The sequence below is a fragment of the Saimiri boliviensis genome, chromosome 14 (genome assembly GCF_048565385.1).
Source record: "Saimiri boliviensis isolate mSaiBol1 chromosome 14, mSaiBol1.pri, whole genome shotgun sequence".
Lineage (NCBI taxonomy): Eukaryota > Metazoa > Chordata > Mammalia > Primates > Cebidae > Saimiri > Saimiri boliviensis.
Window position 1 is genome coordinate 75,732,163 of NC_133462.1, and position 22,445 is coordinate 75,754,607.

At 38.9% G+C, this 22,445-nt stretch overlaps 1 protein-coding gene and 1 non-coding gene across 2 annotated transcripts in view; one reads left to right on the top strand and one right to left on the bottom strand.

The window, feature by feature from the left end:
* DNAH14 (dynein axonemal heavy chain 14) overlaps positions 1-22,445 on the top strand; it is a 376,422-nt gene that overhangs the window by 149,789 nt on the left and 204,188 nt on the right. The window contains exons 27-30 of the mRNA XM_074385260.1: positions 624-711; positions 17,227-17,480; positions 20,037-20,268; positions 20,977-21,030. Coding sequence (XP_074241361.1) covers positions 624-711; positions 17,227-17,480; positions 20,037-20,268; positions 20,977-21,030 — 628 coding nt within the window. The remainder of the gene's footprint in view (positions 1-623; positions 712-17,226; positions 17,481-20,036; positions 20,269-20,976; positions 21,031-22,445) is intronic.
* LOC120362100 (U4 spliceosomal RNA) lies at positions 157-297 on the bottom strand. The gene has a single exon (XR_005578097.1). It is a non-coding gene; the product is annotated as a U4 spliceosomal RNA (small nuclear RNA).

Sequence of the window (22,445 nt, forward strand, 5' to 3'; positions counted from 1 at the left end):
TAGATCCTATTCTATCTGTTATACTTAATTTTAGATGCTAAATAACAAGGCTTTACTGTTAAAACTCATCTGGTGGTTTTAGCCCAGTATTCCATTTTGTAAAAATGATTTTTTTCTTCCTTTTTTCTCCTTTCTTTCTTTTTTTTTTTTGTTCAGTCTCCATAGAGACTGTCAAAAATTCCCAGTGCCAACTATATTTCAAGTCATCATGTCGAGGTATTGGGAAAAGTTTTCAATTAGCAATAATCGCTCCTTGGATAAACCTCATTGGCTATGATACTGCCACTGCGCAAAGCTAGAAATGATTTTGATGTAGATTTTTTCATAAATACTATTAGCAATTCAGAGCTGATAATGTATCATCTCTTTGTATGTATTTTTACCACCTCAGAAACTCAATGGCTTTATTTTAAAAGTACAGATAATTTCAAAGACGAATTTAAGTAATATGCATTATGCACGGATTAAGACTCTGTTACCTTTATTTGGTCTGATGTTCTACATAAGAACAAAGAAATCAGAGATCTCAAAGGAAAACACCCCTGTGACCACATCATGCTTGATCATTAAATGGCCACAATCAGTGATTAGGTATAAATAACATACATTTTTTTAATTTATAGATTTGTAAGCCAAGGGATTGAAGACTGGAACTGCCAGATGTTTTCCCTATGGGTGTTATCTCATCCAGGACAAGTGGTACTTACTGTGGTAAGTTAATGCTGCTTTGATGTATGTATACAGGCACACCTCAGTGATATTACAGGTTTAATTTCAGACCACTGCAATAAAGAGGATATTGCAATAAAGTGAGTCATATAAATTTTTTCCCCAGGGCATATAAAAGTTATATTTACACTATCTTTTGTTGTTGTTGTTGTTGTTATGCAGGCAGGAATGCAGTGGCATGATCTCAGCTCACTGCAACCTCCACCTCCTAGGTTCAAGTAATTCTGCTGCCTCAGCCTCCAGAGTAGCTGGGACTACAGGTGCATGCCACCACACCCAGCTAATTTTTGTATTTTTAATAGAGACAGGATTTTGCCTCTGTCAGGCTGGTCTTGTACTCCTCACGTCAGGTGATCCACCTACCTTAGCCTCCCAAAGTGCTAGGATTACAAGAGTGAGCCACAATGTGAGCCACAATGCCTGGCCTCCTGTAGTCTATTAACTGCAATAGCATCATGTCTCAAAAATGTGCATGCCTTAATTAAAAATACTTTATTGCTAAAAGATGCTAACAGTCATCTGAGCCTTCAGCAAGTCATAATCTTTTTGCTGGTAGAGAGTGTTGCCTAGATTTTGATGATTGCTGACTGATCAGGGTGGTAGTTGCTGAAGGTTTGGCAATTTCTTAAAATTGGATAACAATGAAGTTTGCTACATGGCTTGACTCTTCCTTTCACAGAAGATTTTTTTGTAGCATACAGTCCTTTCTGCAAGCACTTTACCCACAATGGAAATTCTCCTGAAATTGAAGTCAGTTATCTCAAATTCTGCCACTGCTTTATCAACTAAGTTTATGTAGTATCCTAAATCCTTTTATGTCATTTCAGTAATGTTCACAGCAAATTCATTAGGAGTAGATTCCATCTCGAGAAACTACTTTGCTTATCCATAAGAGGTAACTTGTCTTCCATTCAAGCTTTATTCTGAGATTGCAGCAATTCCATCATATCTTCAGTCCCCACTTCTAATTCTAGTTCTCTTGCTACTTCTACCACATCTAGTTACTTCCACTGAAGTCTTGAACCCCTTAAAGTCATTCATGAGAGTTGGAATCAACTTTTTTCAAAGTCCCATTAATGTGGCTATTTTGACCTTCTTCCATGAACTACAAATGTTCTTAATGGGCATCTAGGATGGTGAATCCTTTCCAGAAGGTTTTCTATTTACTTTTCCTAGATCCATCAGAGGAATCACTATCTTTGGAAGATATAGCCTTATGAAATTAATTTCTTTTTTTTTAAATTAACTTCTTAAATAATAAGACTGGAAAGTCAGAAGTACTCCTTGACTGATGGCCTGCAGAAGGGATGTTTTGTTAAAAGGCGTGAAAACATTAATCTCCTTGTACATCTCCATCAGAACTCTTGGGCAATTGAATGTGTTGTTAATGAGCAGTGACATCTGGTATGTTGTCTCTTGGTTCTCATTAGTTTCAAAGAACCTGTTGATTTTTGCCTTTATTATTTACCCAAGAGTCATTCAGAAGCATGTTGTTCAATTTATATGTATTTGTGTGATTTTGAGTGGATTTCTTAATCTTGAGTTCTAATTTGATTGTACTGTGGTCTGATGGAGATATTTAGGTAATGTTTTGAAAGGAATCTTTTTTTCTGAACAATAGGCTCCAAGGGTGGGGTCAAAATATTCAGTAAACCATGCTGGAAACAGAGTGCTGTCATCCAGACTTTGTTGTTCCATTTATAGAGCACAGGCAGAGTAGATTTATCATAATTCTTAAGGGTCCTAAGATTTTCAAAATGGTAAGTGAGCATTGGCTTCAATTTAGAGTCATAAGCTGCATTAGCCTCTAACAAGAGAATCAGCCTGTCATTTTAAGCTTTGAAGCCAGGTAATGACTTCTCCTCTCCAACTACAAACGTCTTGGATTACTTTCTTTTCTTCCAATAGAAGACTATTTCATCTGCCTTGAAAATCTGTTTTTCAGTGTATCCACTGTCATCAATTATGTTACCTAGGTCTTCTGGATAACTTACTGCAGCTTCCACATCAGCACTTGCTACTTACCTTTGCACTTTTATGTTACTGAGACAACTTCTTTCCTGAAACCTCATGAGCCAACTTCTGCTAGCTTCAAACTTTTCTTCTGAAGTGTTTCTTATCTCTCTCTCAGCCTTCACAGAATTGAAAATAGGACCTTGCTCTGGATTAGGCCTTGTCTTAAGGGAATGTTGTGACTGGTTTGATCTTCTATCCAGACCACTAAAATTTTCTCCATCTCAGCAGTAAGGCCGTTTTGCTTTCTTATCATTAGCATGTTCACAGGAGTTGCACTTTTAATTTTCTTCAAGAATGTTTCCTTTGCCTCCACAACTTGACTGTTTGGCAGAAGAAGCCTGGCTTTCTGCCTGTTTTGGCTTTTAGCATGTATTCCTTATTAAGCTTGATCACCTCTAGCTTTTAATTTTAAAAGAAGGATGTGCAACACTTCTTTTTACTTGAACACTTAGAGGCCATTGTAAGGTTATTCGTTGGCCTAAATTCAGTATTGTTTTGTCTCAGGGATTAGGGGAAACCCAAGAAGGAGAGAGAAGGGGGAATGGCTATTTGGTGAAGGAGACAAGACACTGTGAGCAGAGGGAGCTGTGACTACTGAAGAATAACATTTATCAATTAAGTTTGCTGTCTTACATGGGCATCATTTGTGGTCCTCCCAAACAATTACAATAGTAACATCCAAGATCATTAATCACAGGTCACCATAACAGATATAATAATGAAAATACTGGAAATACTCTGAAAATTACCAAAATGTGACGCAGAGGACATGAAGTGAACACATGCTATTGGAAAACTGACACTGATAGACTTGCTTAATGCAGGGTTGCCACAAATCTTCAATTTGAAAAAAATACAATATTTGTGCAGTGCAATAAAATGAAGCACAATACAAAAAGATATGCCTGTATAAGTATTTAGTTTGTGGCTACATTGCCAAGAAAGCAACAATTTAGAAAATAAATCATTATGAAGCGTACTGGTATCTGTAGCTTACTTTGAAATGCATGAGATGGGTAGATGGGTAGATTCATGACAAATACAGCAAAAAATTAATGGTAGAATATAGGTGGTGGATATATAAGTTTTCATTGTATAATTCCTTCAAATTCACTATAGTTTAAAAAATCTTCATAATACAATTTTGAATGAAAGTAAAACTGTTTTCTTAAGGACGTCACTATATTGTATTGCATTAGTTTTCTACTGCTGTTATTAAAAGTTACTAAAAACTTGGTGGCTTAAAACAACACAGCTTTATAATCTTACAGTTCAGTAGGTTAGAAGGCTATCCCACAGGTCTCTGTGAGCTAAGATCAAGGTGTCAGCAAAGCTGTGTTCCTTTCTAGAGGCTCTTGGGGAAAATCTGTTTCTTTGCCTTTTTCAGCTTCCAGAGGCCACTGGCATTCTTTGGCTCACAGCCCCTTCCTCCATTTTCATAGTCAGCAATGTTGCATCTCTCTGACTATTCTTCAGTAGTCACAGCTCCCTCTGCTCACAGGTGGAAAAAGTTATACAGTTTTATGGATACATGTGTTTTATGGATACATTTGACCAACCCAGATAATCCAGAATAATCTCTCTAGTTCAATTTTCTTAATTTAATTCAATTCCATCTGAAAAGTCACTTCTGGTATTTATGGTGACATATTCACAGGTTCTTGGAATTAGAAAATAAATATCTTTGCAGAGAACCATTAATCTGCCTACTACATGCATATTTGCTAAAGCGAATTATTATTTTTTCTGGGTCTCATAAGAGAGAGGGAATACTAGGAAGTTGTGATTTCAATAAAACAAAAATTGGCAGTTCTTTTGAGAAGTGTAGTTGGGGCCATGGAGTGGTAAAATTTCCTCTAACAGCATGTGTAGAATAAGAGAAGAAAGACAAGGAAAGACCCAAGAAAACATAACCATCTAAGGAATAGGGAAAAAGACAGAAAAAGAGTGGCCAAAAAAGAAAAAAAAATTATGAGAGTTGTCATGAAAGCTAAAGAGGAAGAAAGATATGTTTTTGTTTTTGTTCTTCTCTAGAAAAACTGAGTAATCATTTTAAAAAGTGAGTGGTCATCATTTTTAGTTTAAAGATTCTACAGAGATCCGTAAACTATATTATATCTGTCAATAGTAGTTTTCTGGAATGATGAAGATAGAAGCCATATTGCCAGGAGGTACCATTACCAAGTTTTTTTCATCAACTTTGTTTTAAGTTCAGAGGTACATGTGCAGGATGTGCAAGTTTGTTACATAGGTAAACGTGTGGTTTGCTGCATAGATCATCTCATCACCTAGGCCTTAAGCCTGGCATCCATTAACTATTCTTCCTGATGCTCTTCCTCCCTCTGCTCCCCCAGCAGGCCCCAGTGTGTATTGTTCCCACCACCCACCACCCCAAGTATCTATGTGTTTTCATCATTCAGCTCCCATTTATAAGTAAAAACGTATAAGTGTTTGGTTTTCTGTTCCTGCATTAGTTTGCTGAGGACAACGGCTTCCAGATCCATCCATGTTCCTGCAAAGGACATGATCTCATTTTTTATGGCTGCATAGTATTCCACGGTGTATATGTACCACATTTTTTTTTTATCCACTCTATTATTGGTGGGCCTTTATGTTTATTCCATGTCTTTGCTATTGTGAATAGTGCTGCAGTGAACATACATGTGTGCATGTATCTATAATAGGATGATTTATATTTTTTGTGTATGTACGCTGTAATGGGATTGCTGGATCAAATGGTATTTCTGCCTCTAGGTCTTTGAGGAATCACCACACTGTCTCCCACAATGGCTAAATTGATGTACATTCCCTCCAACAGTGTATAAATGTTCCCCTTTCTCCACAACCTCACCAGCATCTGTTTTTTGACTTTTTAACAGTAGCCATTCTGATTAGTGTGAGATGGTCTCTTATTGTAGTTTTGACTTGCATTTTTCTAATGATTAGTAATGTTGAGCATTTTTCAAACGTGTGTTGGTTGCATATATGTCTTTTTTTGAGAACTATCTGTTCATGTTCTTTGCCCACTTTTTAATGGAGTTTTTTTTCTCTTGTAAATATGGTTAAGTTTCTTATAAATTCTAGATATTAGATTTTTGTCAGAGAGATTGTAAAACTTTTCTCCGATTCTGTAGGCTGTCTGTTCACTCTGATGATAGTTTCTTTTGCTGTACAGAAGTGCTTTAGTTTGATTAGATATCATTTGTCAATTTTTGATTTTGTTGCAATTGCTTTTGGAATTTTGTCATGAAGTCTTTGCCCATGCATATACCCTGAATGGTATTGCCTAGATTTTCTTCTAGGATTTTTATAGTTTTGGGTTTTAGATTTAAGCCTTCACTCTACCTTGAGTTCATTTTGGTATATAGTGTAAGGAAGAGTTCCAGCTTCAGTTTCCCACATTTGGCTAGCATTCTCCAACCACCATTTATTAAATAGGAAATCCTTTCCCCATTGCTTGTTTTGGTCAGGTTTGTGGAAGACCAAATGGCTATAGATGTGAGGTTCTATTTCTGGGTTCTTTATTCTGTTCCATTGGTCTACGTGTCTGTTTCTGTACCAGTACCATGCTGTTTTGCTCACTGTAGCCTTGTAGTATAGTTTGAAGTCAGGTAGTATGATGCTTCCAGATTTGTTATTTTTGCTTAGTATTGACTTGGCTATCTGGGCTCTTTTTTGGTTCCATAGAATTTTAAAATAGTTTTTCTAATTCAGTGAAGAATGTCAGTGGTATTTTAATGGGAATAGAATTGAATGTATAAATTGCTATAGGCAGTATGGCTATTTTTACAATACTGATTCTTCCTATCCATGAGCATGGAATGTTTTTTCATTAGTTTATATCCGTCTGATTTCCTTGAGCAGTGGTTTGTAGTTCTTGAAGAGGTTCTTGTTAGCTGTAATTTCTAGGTATTTTATTATTTTTGTAGCAGTTGTGAATGGGTGTTCATTTGTGATTTGGCTCTCTGCTTGCTTGGTGGTGGTGTATAGGAATGCTAGCAATTTTGGCACATTGATTTTATATCCTGAAACATTGCTGATGTTGCTTATGAGCTTAAGAAACTTTTGGGCAGAGATGATGGGGTTTTCTAAATATAGGATTATGTCATCTGCAAACAAAGATAATTTGACTTCCTCTCTTGCTGTTTGAATACTCTTTATTTCTTCCTCTTGCCTAATTGCCCTGGCCAGAGTTTCCAATACTATGTTGAACAGGAGTGGTGAGAGAGGACATCTTTGTTTTGTGCCAGTTTTCAAAGGGAATGCTTCCAGCTTTTGCCCTTTCGGTGTGATATTGGCTGTGGGTTTGTCATATATAGCTTTTCTTATTTTGAGGAATGGTCCTCCAATACTTAGTTTATTGAGAGTTTTTAATGTAAAGGAATGTTGAATTTTATCAAAGGCCTTTTCTCTATCTATTGAGATAATCGTGTGGTTTTTGTCTTTAGTTCTGTTTACGTGATGAATGACATTTATTGATTTGCATATGTTGAACCAATCTTGCATTCTGGTAATAAAGCCAACTTGTTTCTGGTGAATAAGCTTTTTGATGTGCTGCTGGATTTGATTTGCCAGTATTTTATTGAGGATTTTAGCATCGATGTTCATCAGGGATAATGGCTTGAAGTTTTCTTTTTTTGTTGTGTCTCTGCTAGGCTTTGGTTTCAGGATGATGCTGGCCTCATAGAATGAGTTAAGAAGGAGTTCTTCCTCTTCAATTTTTTTGAATAGTTTCAGTAGAAATGGTACCAGCTCCTCTTTGTACCTCTGGTAGTATTCAGATGTGAATCCATCTGGTCTTGGAATTTTTTTGGTTTGTAGGCTGTTTATTACTGCTTCAATTTCACAACTCATTATTTGTCTATTCAGGGATTTGATTTTTTCCTGGTTCAGTCTTAGAAGGGTGTATTTGTCCAGGATATGGTCTATTTCCTGTTTGTATTTCTGTGGGGTCTCATCATTTCTTTCTGTGTTTATTTTATTCTTCCCTTTTTGTCTTTATTAGCCTAGTGAATGGTCTATCTATTTTAATTTCTTTCAAAGAAATGACTCCTGGATTTGCTGATTTCCTTTAAGGGTTTCCCATGTCTCTATCTCCTTCAACTCAACTATGATCTTGGTTATTTCTTGTCTTCTGCTAGCTTTGGGATTTCTTTGCTCTTGATTCCCTAGTTCTTTTAGTTAAACTGTTAAGTTGTTAACTTGAGATCTTTCTGTGTTTTTGATGTGGTCATTTAGGCCTATAAATTTCCCTCTTAACACTGCTTTAGCTGTGGCCCAGACATTCTGTTATGTTGTTTCTTTGTTCTCATTAGTTTCAAAGAACCTGTTGATTTTTGCCTTTATTTTATTATTTCCCCAAGAGTCATTCAGAAGCAGGTTGTTCAATTTATATGTATTTGTGTGATTTTGAGTGGGTTTCTTAATCTTGAGTTCTAATTTGATTGTGCTGTGGTCTGAGAGACTGTTATGATTCCAGGTCTTTTGCATTTGCAGAGGAGAGTGATCACTCCTATTATGTAATCCTATTACGTGACCAATTTTAGAGTAAATGTTGTATAGCTATGAGAAGAATATATATTCTGTTGTTTGGGGGTAAAGAGTTCTATAGATGTCTATTAGGTCCATTTGGTCAAGTTTAGGTTCTAAATATCTTTGTTAATTTTCTGTCTCAATAATCTGTCTAATATTGTCAGAGGGGTGTTAAAGTCTCCCACTGTTATTGTGTGGGAGACTAAATCTCTTTGTAGGTCTCTAAGAACTTGCTTTCTGAATCTAGGTGCTCCTGTATTGAGTGCATATATATTTAGGGTAGTTAGCTCTTGTGGAATTGAACACTTCACCATTATGTAATGCCCTTCTTTGTCTTTTTCAATCTTTGTTGGTTCAAAATCTGCTTTGTTAGACACTAGGGTTGCTACTCCGGCTTTTTATCTGTTTTCCATTTGCTTGGTAAATTTTCCCCTATCCCTCCCTTTATTTTGAGCCTCTTATAATGAAAAAAGAATGACATACTTCAGCATATCATCCGGGAGAACTTCTCCAACCTAGCAACATAGGCCAACATTCAAATTCAGAAAATGCAGAGAACCCCAGTAAGATACTCCATGAGAAGATCAACCCCCATGACACATAATCATCAGGTTTTCCATGCTCAAAATGAAAGATATGCTGAAGTATATCTTCTAACTTGGTTCCATTCTTCCCATCTGTTTCAGGTACCCCAGTCAGTCATAGTTTCGGTCTCTTTCCATAATCCTGTAATTCTCAGTGGTTTTTTTCATTATCATTCTTTTTTAATTATTCTTTCCACCTGTCTTATTTCAGAAAGATAGTCTTCAGGATCTGTGATTCTTTCCTCCACTTGGTCTATTCTGCTACTGATACTTGTGATTGCATTGTGAATTTCTTGTGTTTTTCCACTCCATTTGGTCATTTATGTTCCACTCTAAATTGGCTATTCCAGCTATCAGCTCCTGTATTGTTTTATTATAATTCTTTGAATTTGGTGGGTAATTCTTTGAATTGGGTTAGAACATGCTCCTTTAACTCAGTGAAATTCGTTATTACCCACCTTTTAAAGCCTTATTTCTGACAATTCATCTCAGCCTTAGCACAGTTCTGTTGCAATCATTTGGAGGAGGAGAGGCACACTTTTTGAGTTGTCAGTGTTTTTGCATTGATTCTTTCTCATCTTTGTGGGCTTATCTACCTTTGATCTTTGAGGTTGCTGACCTTTGAGTGGGGTTTTTGTGGGGTTTTTTTGTTGATGTTGTTCTCTGTGTTTTGTTTTGTTTTGTTTTAAGACAGAGTTTTGCTCTGTCACCCAGGCTGGAGTGCAGTGGCACAATCTCGGCTCACCGCAACCTCCACCTCCCAGGTGCAAGGCATTCTCCTGTCTCAGCCTCCTGAGTAGCTGAGATTACAGGCATGTGCCACTACACCCAGCTAATTTTTGTATTTTTCGTAGAGACAGGGTTTTGCCATGTTGGCCAGGGTGACCTTGAACTCCTGACCTCAGGCGATCTACCCATTTCAGCCTCCCAGAGTGCTGGGATTACAGGCATGAGCCACTGCCCAGCCTCTGTTAGTCTTTTTTTTTTTTTTTTCTTTTTTTTTTATTGCATTTTAGGTTTTGGGGTACATGTGATGAACATGCAAGATTGTTGCATAGGTACACACATGGCAGTGTGCTTTGCTGCCTTCCGTCCCCTCACCTGTATCTGTCATTTCTCCCCATGCTATCGCTTCCCACCTCCCCACCCCCCGCCCCTCCCCCATTTCCCCCCAACAGACCCCAGTGTGTAGTGCTCCCCTCCCTGTGTCCATGTGTTCTCATTGTTCAACACCCGCCTATGAGCGAGAATATACGGTGTTTGATTTTCTGCTCTTGTGTCAGTTTGCTGAGAATGATGGTTTCCAGGTTCATCCATGTCCCTATAAAGGACGTGAACTCATCGTTTTTGATGGCTGCATAATATTCCATGGTGTATATGTACCACATTTTCCCTATCCAGTCTATCATCGTTGGGCATTTGGGTTGGTTCCAGGTCTTTGCTATTGTAAACAGTGCTGCAATGAACATTCGTGTGCACGTGTCCTTGTAGTAGAATGATTTATAATCCTTTGGATATATACCCAGTAATGGGATTGCTGGGTCAAATGGGATTTCTATTTTTAGGTCCTTGAGGAATCGCCACACTGTCTTCCACAATGGTTGAATTAATTTACATTCCCACCAACAGTGTAAAAGTGTTCCTATTTCTCCACATCCTCTCCAGCATCTGTTGTTTCCCGATTTTTTAATGATCGCCATTCTAACTGGTGTGAGATGGTATCTCAATGTGGTTTTGATTTGCATTTCTCTGATGACCAGTGATGATGAGCATTTTTTCATATGTTTGTTGGCCTCCTGTATGTCTTCTTTTGTAAAGTATCTGTTCATATCCTTTGCCCATTTTTGAATGGGCTTGTTTGTTTTTTTCTTGTAGATCTGCTTTAGTTCTTTGTAAATTCTGGATATCAGCCCCTTGTCAGATGGGTAGGCTGCAAAAATTTTTTCCCATTCTGTTGGTTGCCGATTCACTCTGCTGACTGTTTCTTTTGCCGTGCAGAAGCTGTGGAGTTTGATTAGGTCCCATTTGTCTATTTTGGCTTTTGTTGCCATTGCTTTTGGCGTTTTGGTCATGAAGTCCTTGCCTACACCTATGTCCTGAATGGTTTTGCCTAGATTTTCTTCTAAGGTTTTTATGGTATTAGGTCTGATGTTTAAGTCTTTAATCCATCTGGAGTTAATTTTGGTGTAAGGTGTCAGGAAGGGGTCCTGTTTCTGCTTTCTGCACATGGCTAGCCAGTTTTCCCAACACCATTTATTAAACAGGGAGTCCTTTCCCCATTGCTTGTTTTTGTCAGGTTTGTCGAAGATCAGATGGTTGTGGGTATGTTGTATTTCCTCTGAGGCCTCTGTTCTGTTCCATTGGTCTATATCTCTGTTTTGGTACCAGTACCATGCTGTTTTGATTACTGTAGCCTTGTAGTATAGTTTGAAGTCCGGTAGTGTGATGCCTCCCGCTTTGTTCTTTTTGCTTAGAATTGACTTGGCTATGCGGGCTCTCTTTTGGTTCCATATGAAGTTTAAGGTGTTTTTTTCCAGTTCTGTGAAGAAGGTCATTGGTAGCTTGATGGGAATAGCATTGAATCTGTAAATTACTTTGGGCAGTATGGCCATTTTCACGATGTTGATTCTTCCTAACCATGAACATGGAATGTTTCTCCATCTGTTTGTATCCTCTCTTATTTCGTTGAGCAATGGCTTGTAGTTCTCCTTGAAGAGGTCCTTTACGTTCCTTGTTAGTTGTATTCCTAGGTACTTTATTCTCTTTGTAGCAATTGTGAATGGCAGTTCGTTCTTGATTTGGCTCTCTTGAAGTCTATTACTGGTGTAAAGGAATGCTTGTGATTTTTGCACGTTGATTTTGTATCCTGAGACTTTGCTGAAGTTGTTTATCAGTTTCAGGAGATTTTGGGCTGAGATGATGGGGTCTTCCAGATATACAATCATGTCATCTGCAAATAGAGACAATTTGATTTCCTCCTTTCCAATTTGGATACCCTTTATTTCTTTTTCTTGCCTGATTGCTCTGGCTAGAACTTCCAGTACTATATTGAATAGGAGTGGTGAGAGAGGGCATCCTTGTCTAGTGCCAGATTTCAAAGGGAATGCTTCCAGTTTTTGCCCATTCAGTATGATATTGGCTGTTGGTTTGTCGTAAATAGCTTTTATTGTTTTGAGATACGTTCCGTCAATACCTAGTTTATTGAGGGTTTTTAGCATAAAGGGTTGTTGAATTTTGTCAAAAGCCTTCTCTGCATCAATCGAGATAATCATGTGGTTTTTGTCTTTGGTTCTGTTTATGTGGTGAATTACGTTTATGGACTTGCGTATGTTGAACCAGCCTTGCATCCCCGGGATGAATCCTACTTGATCATGGTGGATGAGCTTTTTGATATGCTGTTGCAATCGGTTTGCCAGTATTTTATTGAAGATTTTTGCATCTATGTTCATCATGGATATTGGCCTGAAATTTTCTTTTCTTGTTGAGTCTCTGCCGGGTTTTGGTATCAGGATGATGTTTGTCTCGTAAAATGATTTGGGAAGGATTCCCTCTTTTTGGATTGTCTGGAATAGTTTCAGAAGGAATGGTATCAGCTCCTCCTTGTATGCCTGGTAGAATTCAGCTGTGAACCCATCTGGACCTGGGCTTTTTTTGGGTGGTAGGCTCTTTATTGCTGCCTCGACTTCAGACCATGTTATTGGTCTATTCAGGGTTTCGGCTTCTTCCAGGTTTAGGCTTGGGAGGTTGCAGGTGTCCAGGAATTTATCCATTTCTTCCAGGTTTACTAGTTTATGTGCATAGAGTTGTTTGTAATAATCTCTGATGATGGTTTGGATTTCTGTGGAATCTGTGGTGATATCCCCTTTATCGTTTTTTATTGCATCAATTTGGTTATTCTCTCTTTTCTTTTTTATTAATCTGGCTAGTGGTCTGTCTATTTTGTTGATCTTTTCAAAAAAACAGCTCCTGGATTTATTGATTTTTTGAAGAGTTTTTTGTGTCTCTATTTCCTTCAGTTCTGCTCTGATCTTAGTTATTTCCTGTCTTCTGCTAGGTTTTGAGTTTTTTTGATCTTGCTCCTCTAGCTCTTTCAATTTTGATGATAGGGTGTCAATTTTAGATCTCTCCTTTCTTCTCATGTGGGCACTCATTGCTATATATTTTCCTCTAGAGACTGCTTTAAATGTGTCCCAGAGATTCTGGTATGTTGTGTCTTCGTTCTCATTGGTTTCGAAGAACAACTTTATTTCTGCCTTCATTTCATTGTTTATCCAGTCAACATTCAAGAGCAAGTTGTTCAGTTTCCATGAAGCTGTGCGGTTCTGAGTTAGTTTCTGCATTCTGAGTTCTAACTCGATTGCACTGTGGTCTGAGAGACTGTTTGTTATGATTTCTGTTCTTTTGCATTTGCTGAGGAGTGATTTATTGCCAATTATGTGGTCAATTTTAGAGTAGGTGTGATGTGGTGCTGAGAAGAATGTATATTCTGTGGATTTGGGGTGGAGAGTTCTGTAAATGTCTATTAGGTTTGCTCGTTCCAGGTCTGTGTTCAGGTCCTGGATATCCTTGTTGATTTTCTGTCTGGTTGATCTGTCTAATATTGACAATGGGGTGTTAAAGTCTCCCACTATTATTGTGTGGGAGTCTAAGTCTCTTTGTAAGTCATTAAGAACTTGCCTTATGTATCTGGGTGCTCCTGTATTGGGTGCATATATATTTAGGATCGTTAGCTCTTCTTGTTGCAGTGATCCTTTTACCATTATGTAATGTCCTTCTTTGTCTCTTTTGATCTTTGTTGCTTTAAAGTCTATTTTATCAGAGATGAGAATTGCAACTCCTGCCTTTTTTTGCTCTCCATTTGCTTGGTAGATCTTCCTCCATCCCTTTATTTTGAGCCTTTGTGTATCCTTGCATGTAAGATGGGTTTCCTGGATACAGCACACTGATGGGTTTTGGCTTTTTATCCAATTTGCCAGTCTGTGTCTTTTGATTGGGGCATTTAGTCCATTGACATTTAGGGATAGTATTGTTATGTGTGAATTTGATGCTGTCATTTTGATGCTACCTGGCTGTTTTGTTGGTTAGTTGATGCAGATTCTTGATTGTGTTGCTGCTTTTTTACCATTTGGTGTGTTTTTGGAGTGGCTGGTACTGGTTGTTCCTTTATATGTGTAGAGCCTCTTTCAGGAGTTCTTGTAGAGCAGGTTTGGTGGTGATGAAATCTCTGAGTGCTTGCTTGTTCACAAAGGATTTTATTTTTCCTTCACTTATGAAGCTGAGTTTGGCTGGATAGGAGATTCTGGGTTGAAAGTTCTTTTCTTTAAGGATGTTGAATATTGGCCCCCAGTCTCTTCTGGCTTGTAGGGTTTCTGCTGAGAGATCTGCTGTGAGTCTAATGGGCTTCCCTTTGTGGGTAACCCGACCTTTCTCTCTGGCTGCCCTTAGCATTTTCTCTTTCATTTCAACCCTGGTGAATCTGACGATTATGTGCCTTGGGGTTGCTCTTCTTGAGGAATATCTCTGTGGTGTTCTCTGTATTTCCTGGATTTGAATATTGGTCTGCCTTGCTAGGTTAGGGAAGTTTTCCTGGATAATATCCTGAAGAGTATTTTCCAGCTTGGATTCATTCTCTTCATCACATTCAGGTACACCTATCAGACGTAGATTAGGTCTTTTCACATAGTCCCACATTTCTTGAAGATTTTGTTCATTCCTTTTTGCGCTTTTTTCTCTGTTCTTGCCTTCTCTTTTTATTTCATTGAGTTGGTCTTCGACCTCTGATATCCTTTCTTCTGCTTGGTCAATTCGGCTGTTGAAGCTTGTGCATGCTTCACGAAGTTCTCGTGTTGCGTTTTTCAGCTCCATCAATTCACTTATTCTCCTCTCTATGCTGTCCATTCTCGTCAGCAGTTCGTCCAATCTTTTTTCAAGGTTCCTATTTTCTTTGCGATGGGTTAGAACATGTTCTTTTAGCTCATTGTAGTTTCTTACTACCCATCTTCTGAAGTCTGATTCTGTCATTTCATCACCCTCCTTCTCCATCCGGTCTGGTTCCCTTGCTGGTGAGGAGTTGTGATCACTTTTAGGAGGAGAGGTGTTCTGGTTTCGGGAGTTTTCATCCTTTTTACGCTGGTTTCTACCCATTTTTGTGGGTTTATCCACCTGTTGTCTGTCTCTGTCCCAGGGAGTTGGAGCTTTATGAGTTTCCGTTGCACTACTGCCTTTTTTGATTTTTCTTTCAGGTCTGACCCGTCCAGGTAGCAGCACGCCTAGCCTCTGCCTGCCCGCAGGGGCTTTGCTGAGCTGCTGTGGGCTCCGCCCAGCTGCCCTGAGCTCTTCCCTGTAGTCCTTTTTATATGGGCGTAGTTAGAACTGTCTGGGCAATGGTGGCCCCGCCTCTGTTATGGCGGACTCTCTCTGTTGTGGCAGGTTGCCTCGGCAACGGCGGGTTGCCTCGGCAACGGCAGCCTGCCTCCGTAGCGGTGGAGAGTCTCAGTAATGGCGGAAGCCCCTCCCCCACGGAGCCGGACCGTCCGGGTTCAGCTGTGCTTGGTTTGAAGGGCTCAACCCAGAGGGTTTCCAATTACTGTTTTTGTTTTCGTTGTTGTTGGGGGTGGAGGGGTGGGACCAACCGAGCCTGATCACCTGGCTCCCTGACTCAGAGTCTTTTCTTTTAAGTTGAACGACCCCGCGTTCCGGTCGCTTGTTGAAAAGGCGCCGGGATCTCCCGTGCTGCGACTCACGGAGTTGGCTCGAACCGCGGCGCCGGCTCCTGGCGGATTTTTTGCCTAGGAATCTCCTGGCCTGGCTCGCTATTTCAGATGAATGGGCTATTCTGCCGTCTCAAGGCTCTGCTCGCCAGCTAAGAGGGCTCCCAGACCAGTGGCTTTTGTACGGAGAACCGCAGCAACAGGGAGTGGTCACAGCAGCCGCGCGGGCGGAATCAGCCCCGCGGGGGCCAAAACAGCCACACCGGCTGGGACTGCGACGCTGGCGACCCCTCTGCCTGGGTATCTCCTGGTCTGTGGGCAATAAGAGTTCGTCTGGAAATGCGGCGTCCACTCACCCTCTGCACTTTCACTGGGAGCTGAAGTCCTGGGCTGTTCTTAGGCGGCCATCTTGAAAGTCGCTGAGCTTTTTATCTGTTAGTCTTTTTTTTAACAGTTAGGCCGCTTTACCATAGGCTGCTGTGGTGGCTAGGGCCCCCTCAGTGGAAGATCTCACCCAGCCAGGAGAAAGGGAATCAAGAACCTACCCAATGAAGCAGTCTGGTTGCTTCTTGGTAGAGTAGGCATGTTTCACTGGTGGGTGACCCTTCTTTGTAGACCACCTGTATTCTCCGCAGCCAGCCGGGTAGAATGGCTGAGTTTACAGAACCTCAGAGATGGTGCTGCCCCTCACCTGGGGATCTTCCTCCAGGAAGAGATCTCTGTCCACAGAACCGAAGACTCCCATAGTGAGGAAGAGTAGGTCAAACCCCAGTTAAGGAAGCAGTCTGGCCATGATCTGGCAAGGAAGCTGCACTGTACTGTGAGAAGGCCCCGCCTCATCTCCACAGCTGAGACTAGGGAACTGCGGATATGGCAGCCGCCCTTTCCCCTGGGAGTTCTCTGCTAGGGAGAGATCAGGGCTCTGTCCATGGAACCAAGGACCCGCCCAGTGAGGAGGAGTGTGTCAGGGACCTGGTTAAAGATGCAGTCTGGCCCCAATCTGATAAGGCCATTGCATTGTACCGTGGGGTGCCCCTCCTTGTCTGGACCATCTGTACTCTTCACAGCTGGGAAGCTGGAACAGCTCTTTCCCCCAAACCGCATAGATGGCACTCTCCTCACTGGATCTCAGTCCTGTCTCTGGTGGACTTCAGCCCTCTGCCATTGGCTGACTGGAATTCCAAGCCAGTAGGTCTTAACCTTGAGGTGCTGTGGAAGTAAAGCCTGCAGAAGGACACTGTTTGGCTCCCTGTATTCAGCCCCCTTCCTAGGGATGTTTATGGACAGATTTTCCACATTGGTGGGAATGCTGGGGCTGGAGCATGTATTCTAGGTATATTACTTCTGAGTTCAACAGAGAAAGCAGCACTAATTTCATCTTGGAGTATTCCACTCTTTTTACTTCCCCAGGTTATTAGTTAGTGATGCTGGTATAAGATTTAGGAAGATTTAAGAATACAAGATTTAGGAAATACAAATGGATAAGCATCAATCAAAATTCAATCTTTAGCTCTCAAATACATACAAATGTGTAAGATCTCTTTCATATACACACCACATAAACTTTATGAAAACTCTTTAATTTCAAATAAAATTTATGCTTTAATTATATAGGTAGACATATATATAAATATGACATTGTCTTACTTTTTCAGAGCCAGATCATGTTTTATAATGATTGTATTAAAAGTTTTGTGAGTTCTCATTCAAGAGAAAAATTGGAAAAAGTCCACGCTGGTCTGATATGTCATCTAGAAGAAGTTGCAGAGCTGGTAGTGCTGGATACTAGTAACTCTCGAACAAAAGCTGTACTAGAGGCACTGCTTACCCTTTATGTTCACTGCAGAGATATAGTGATAAATTTATTGCTTAAAAATATCTTCAACGCAGAGGATTTTGAGTGGACAAGGTAGGTGGATCAACATTATAACTACATACAATAACTTCTCACAAATATATGTTTAGGTAAATTGATTCTCTACCTCAAACTTTGTCAAACTGGAATTTTAATTTGGGGGGCTTTACCAAAATTCTAAGCAAAATGTCCCAATTTGAGTACATTAGTCCCCCTTTATCTGCAGTTTTGCTTTCCAGTTTCGGTTACTGCAGTCATTTGTGGCCTGAAAATAAGTGAGTATATTACAATAAGATATTCAGAGAGACAGATCACATTCACATAACATGTATTAGAGTATATTGTTCTAATGTTCTATTTCATTATGTCATTGTTGTTCATCTCTTACTGTGCCTCATTTATAAACTAAGCTTTACTATAGATATATATGTATAGGAAAAGGCACAGTATGATATATAGAGGGTCTGGAACTATATGTGGTTTGAACTTTAGGCATCCTCTGGGGAACCCCTGAAGTGTATCCCGTGCAGATAAGGGAAGATTACTGCCTAAAATTAGAAAACTTATGCTAACTTATGCTAAGGGAAGATTTCTATTGTCCCTTCACCTCATTTTTACTTGTTTCTGATTTGTCTTTCTGACCTGATTAGGCTCTTTTGATAGTTGCGTTCTCCCTTTTCCATTTAGCCAGAGGGCAGTAGCTTTCCATGGGCAGTCAGACCTCTACCTCAAGCCTCTTCTTTCCCCTATGCTGTTAATTCTGGAACAGACTCAGGGGAAACGAACTGAAGGACATTTCTAGCCAGCTCCCTAACTCAAAACTGCCTTCCTCCTATCTGGAGTCATTAGTAAAATATGAAAGTATAGAAAAATAGAGCCGCTCCCTTTGATGAGAAGAGATTGAGCATAAAGCTCCGAAAATAAATGTGCAGTTAACGTAAATTTGGCAGTTAGCGTAAGTTTTCTTATTTTGGGTATGACAGTTTGCTGTGAAGGAAGCAGACAAAGTCTTAAGTATATAACTGAGGCCACTGTTGACTATATTTTATCTGAATACTTTATATTTGATACATAGATACTTCTCAAAAGAAGACATTTATGCAGCCAACAAACATTTGAAAAACAGCTCATCATCACTGATCATTAGAGAAATGCAAATCAAAACCACATTGAGATACCATCTTATGCCAATTAGAATGGCAATTATTAAAAAGTTCAGGAAACAACAGACGCTAGAGAGGATGTGGAGAAATAGGAACGCTTTTACCCTGTTGGTAGGAGTGAAAATCAGTTCAATCATTGTGGAAGACAATGTGGTGATGACTCAAGGTTCTAGAACTAGAACTACCATATGACCCAGCAATCCCATTACTGAGTATATAGGCAAGGCTTTTAAATCATTCTACTATAAACACTCATATACATGTATGTTTATTGCAGCTCTGTTCACAATAGCAAAGACTTGGAACCAACCTAAATGCCCATCAAAGATAGACTAGAAAAAGAAAATGTGGCATGTATACACCATGGAATACTATGCAGCCATGAAAAAGGATGAGTTCATGTCCTTTGCAGGGACATGGATGAAGCTGAAAACCATCATTCTCAGCAAACTAACACAAGAACAGAAAACCAAACACTGCATATTTTCACTCATAAGTGGAAGCTGAACAATGAAAACACATGGACATAGCGAAGGGAATATCAGACACCGGGCCTGTCAGGGGTTGGGGGGCTAAGGGAGGAATAGCATTAGGAGAAATACCTAATGTAGACGATGGGTTGATGGGTGCAGCAAACCACCATGCCACGTGTATACCTATGTAACAAACCTGCACGTTCCGCCCATGTACCCCAGAACTTAAAGCATAATTATTAAAATTTTTTTTAAATGTGTAGGAATGATTTTTCACTTGACAATGTTTTAATATTTAAAAAAGTCAAATGTAAAATTCTTTACAAAATATTGTTTTATAGTTTTTTCATTGATAGTGCCCAAATATGTCTGTTTTGAGAATTGAGTTAGCACTGATTGGAATATAAAATAGGCTCAAGAATATATACCACACAGCTACAAATAGTTCACACATTTAACTCAAAACCTTGTAGAGGTGAACATTTATGGTTAGCTACATAATTCACAGTGTTCAAAATATAATCACAAATCAGTTTCTCCAAAGTTCAATTTGTTTTGATACATAGAACAAATAGCATTTCTCTCAAGTCCCTCATAATAAGGATACATGTTATGATAAACATTGTCTTCAATCACAGTCTTATTGGAAATCATAATAAACTTCACAGGGATGATTCTTACATAAATCCTCCATTTTGATTGACATCACACCAAAGCAGCATGATTCAGCAAGGTCATTAGCCTCAGAGGGAAGTGTGTTTACATGTTTGTAGTCTTGAGTTCTACTATTTCATACTTAGTATGATCAGTCATTGATGATTTTTATGTCACACTTCTCATTTGATTTTAATTTTTTAACTTCTATTTGTTTTTTTTAATCAGTCCTCCATTTTTAATCCTGATTCTGTTTCTGCATGTGAAAAAAAATAAAAATAATTTAACCAAGTAATATTAATTTAAAATTTTGTTTTCAGACATTTGCAATATAAGTGGAATGAAAAACAAAAATTGTGCTATGTATCTCAAGGAAATGCTAGTTTTACTTATGGCTATGAATACTTGGGCTGTACCTCAAGATTGGTTATTACACCTCTCACAGACCGATGCTGGCTGACTCTCATGGAAGCACTACACTTGAATCTAGGAGGCTGTCCTGCTGGTCCAGCTGGTACAGGAAAAACTGAGACTGTTAAAGACCTAGCAAAAGTAAGTAGTTTCTGGATCCAGGAAAAAACTGTTTTTTTTCGGTCACATAAACTTTGATGGTACCTTAAATTTGTACTATTCCTGCTATTAAGATGTTCATTGCATTAACAAGCACATTCATTAATTCACGTATAGTTAATTCATCAATGAACTTTTCAATGCCTGTTGTGTGCTGGCACCTAGAATCTCAATAAGACAACGTAAGCTTTTTATTTAGTTGGAATACTACTTTACTGACTGACATGTGAATGATTACTATCATTGCGTGTGTGTGTGTGTGTGTGTGTGTGTGTGTGTGAGAGAGAGAGAGAGAGAGAGAGAGAGAGAGAGACAGACAGACAGACAGAGACAGACAGGCACAGAGGGAGCCAGAGAGATAGAGACAGAGAGAGAAAAGCAGTTGTAGTTACTGATAAAAGCAAAGGATATAGCTTGTGACCTAGAATTTTTTTCATAGATTTTTATTTGTAGATTTATGTAAAAATATGACCTTAGTGCTCTAAAAACTGATCAACTGAACTATAACAGTATATTTACATTTGTACTATTACATTGAGTTTTGTGAATCTCTAAATTTGGTTTTTAATTCGTCTCCACATTGCAAAAGTTTTCTCAAAAGCAGGAAGACATTTTATTACTCTAGCAGTTTTAACATTAGTATTTTGTGTCATAATTCAAGAACGATATTAAAATATTTTTGTTTCCCAGTCCTTAGGCAAACATTGTGTGGTCTTCAACTGTTTTGAGGATTTGGACTATAAGGTAAAGCTTAAACATATGTACTCAGGAAGAAATATTGTACACATAAAACAAGACAATTCACTGAAGAATAAAAGAACAAGAAAAATATTTATCTGAGATGAACATCAAGTATTAACAGAACTCATTTATTACTTCTTTTAAGCTAATAGACTAGAAACCTAGAATGTAATAGAAACTTAAAACATTACATACATTGCTTTTATTCGAGTGAACTACTCCTTAAGACAGTGGCTTTCAAACTTTACAACATTTGGATTCTTAAAAAAAAAAAATCTTACATGGAACATGAATATATAAAACATATAAAACATTTAAGAGTACTGCTTTATTAACATACATTTATTTTAAGTCCTAACCCCGTAACATTTATTTACTGAAAAGGTAATCATTAAGATAATGCTATTATGATTAACACAAATATTTGAGAGTTTATATAGATGATGATTACAAGTTTATGTCAGTTTTGTTTTGTTTGCACATTATCTGACATACAACATTGTGAAATATGTTATTAAAATTTCATGTCTCTTACAAATCTACTCAAAGTTTCAGAATACTGCAGTTTGTTTTGCATGTTAAGTCCAAACCTTATACATTTTATTGCTGTCATTTTATTTGGTGTTTAAAGCACATTACCTCTGAAATCCTGCATTTATAATTTGGGTAGGATTCAATAAGCTGATTCAATTATTATCTTTAAGATACTTACCAACAGACCCTTACCTCCTTCCTGGAAACCACCAGTGGGACCTATGAGGGCCCCACATGAGTGAGACCAAAAAGCCTGCTAATTAAGATAAATAAAATGCAATATTTTTTGAATCAAAATTAATGCCCCCAAAAATCTCATGAACAAAATATAAAAAATTTAAATTAAGACAAGATCTGATTCCTCCTGCTCAGGAGAAGGAACCACCTCTATATCCATCCTGGTCTGAGGATCTCACTTGCTCATTCTCATTCCCACTTTCTTTCCTCTTTGCCATACCTGGCAATAGGGTTCAGGCATCCCTCAACTTGCTTTCAGCCCACAGAAGTTCTCTTAGGCCTGTCAGCATTTTTGTTTGTTTTGTTGCTTTGTTTTGGTTGCTAACATTTACAGACCAATGAATTTCAATCCTATACTTTCAGCCTCACCCATTGGTGCACCTGGCCACCGGGGCCTGCACACTGGCAAGTGGCAGAAGCCCAGCAGCTGCATGCTTTAGCTGGGCCCACTCCAGTCTGGCCTGGAATCTACCTCTTGCCTTATCTGGACCTCGTTCAGTCTTTTGCATTGCCCACCAGCTGCCCACCACTAAGCCATAAGGCATCTTTGCCTGATCCAGAAAAGGCAGCCCCAGATTCACACACTTTATGCCCATCTGCCTCTCAGAAAGTTGTCCTAAAGACCCTGCCCCAGGGTGCAACTCTGT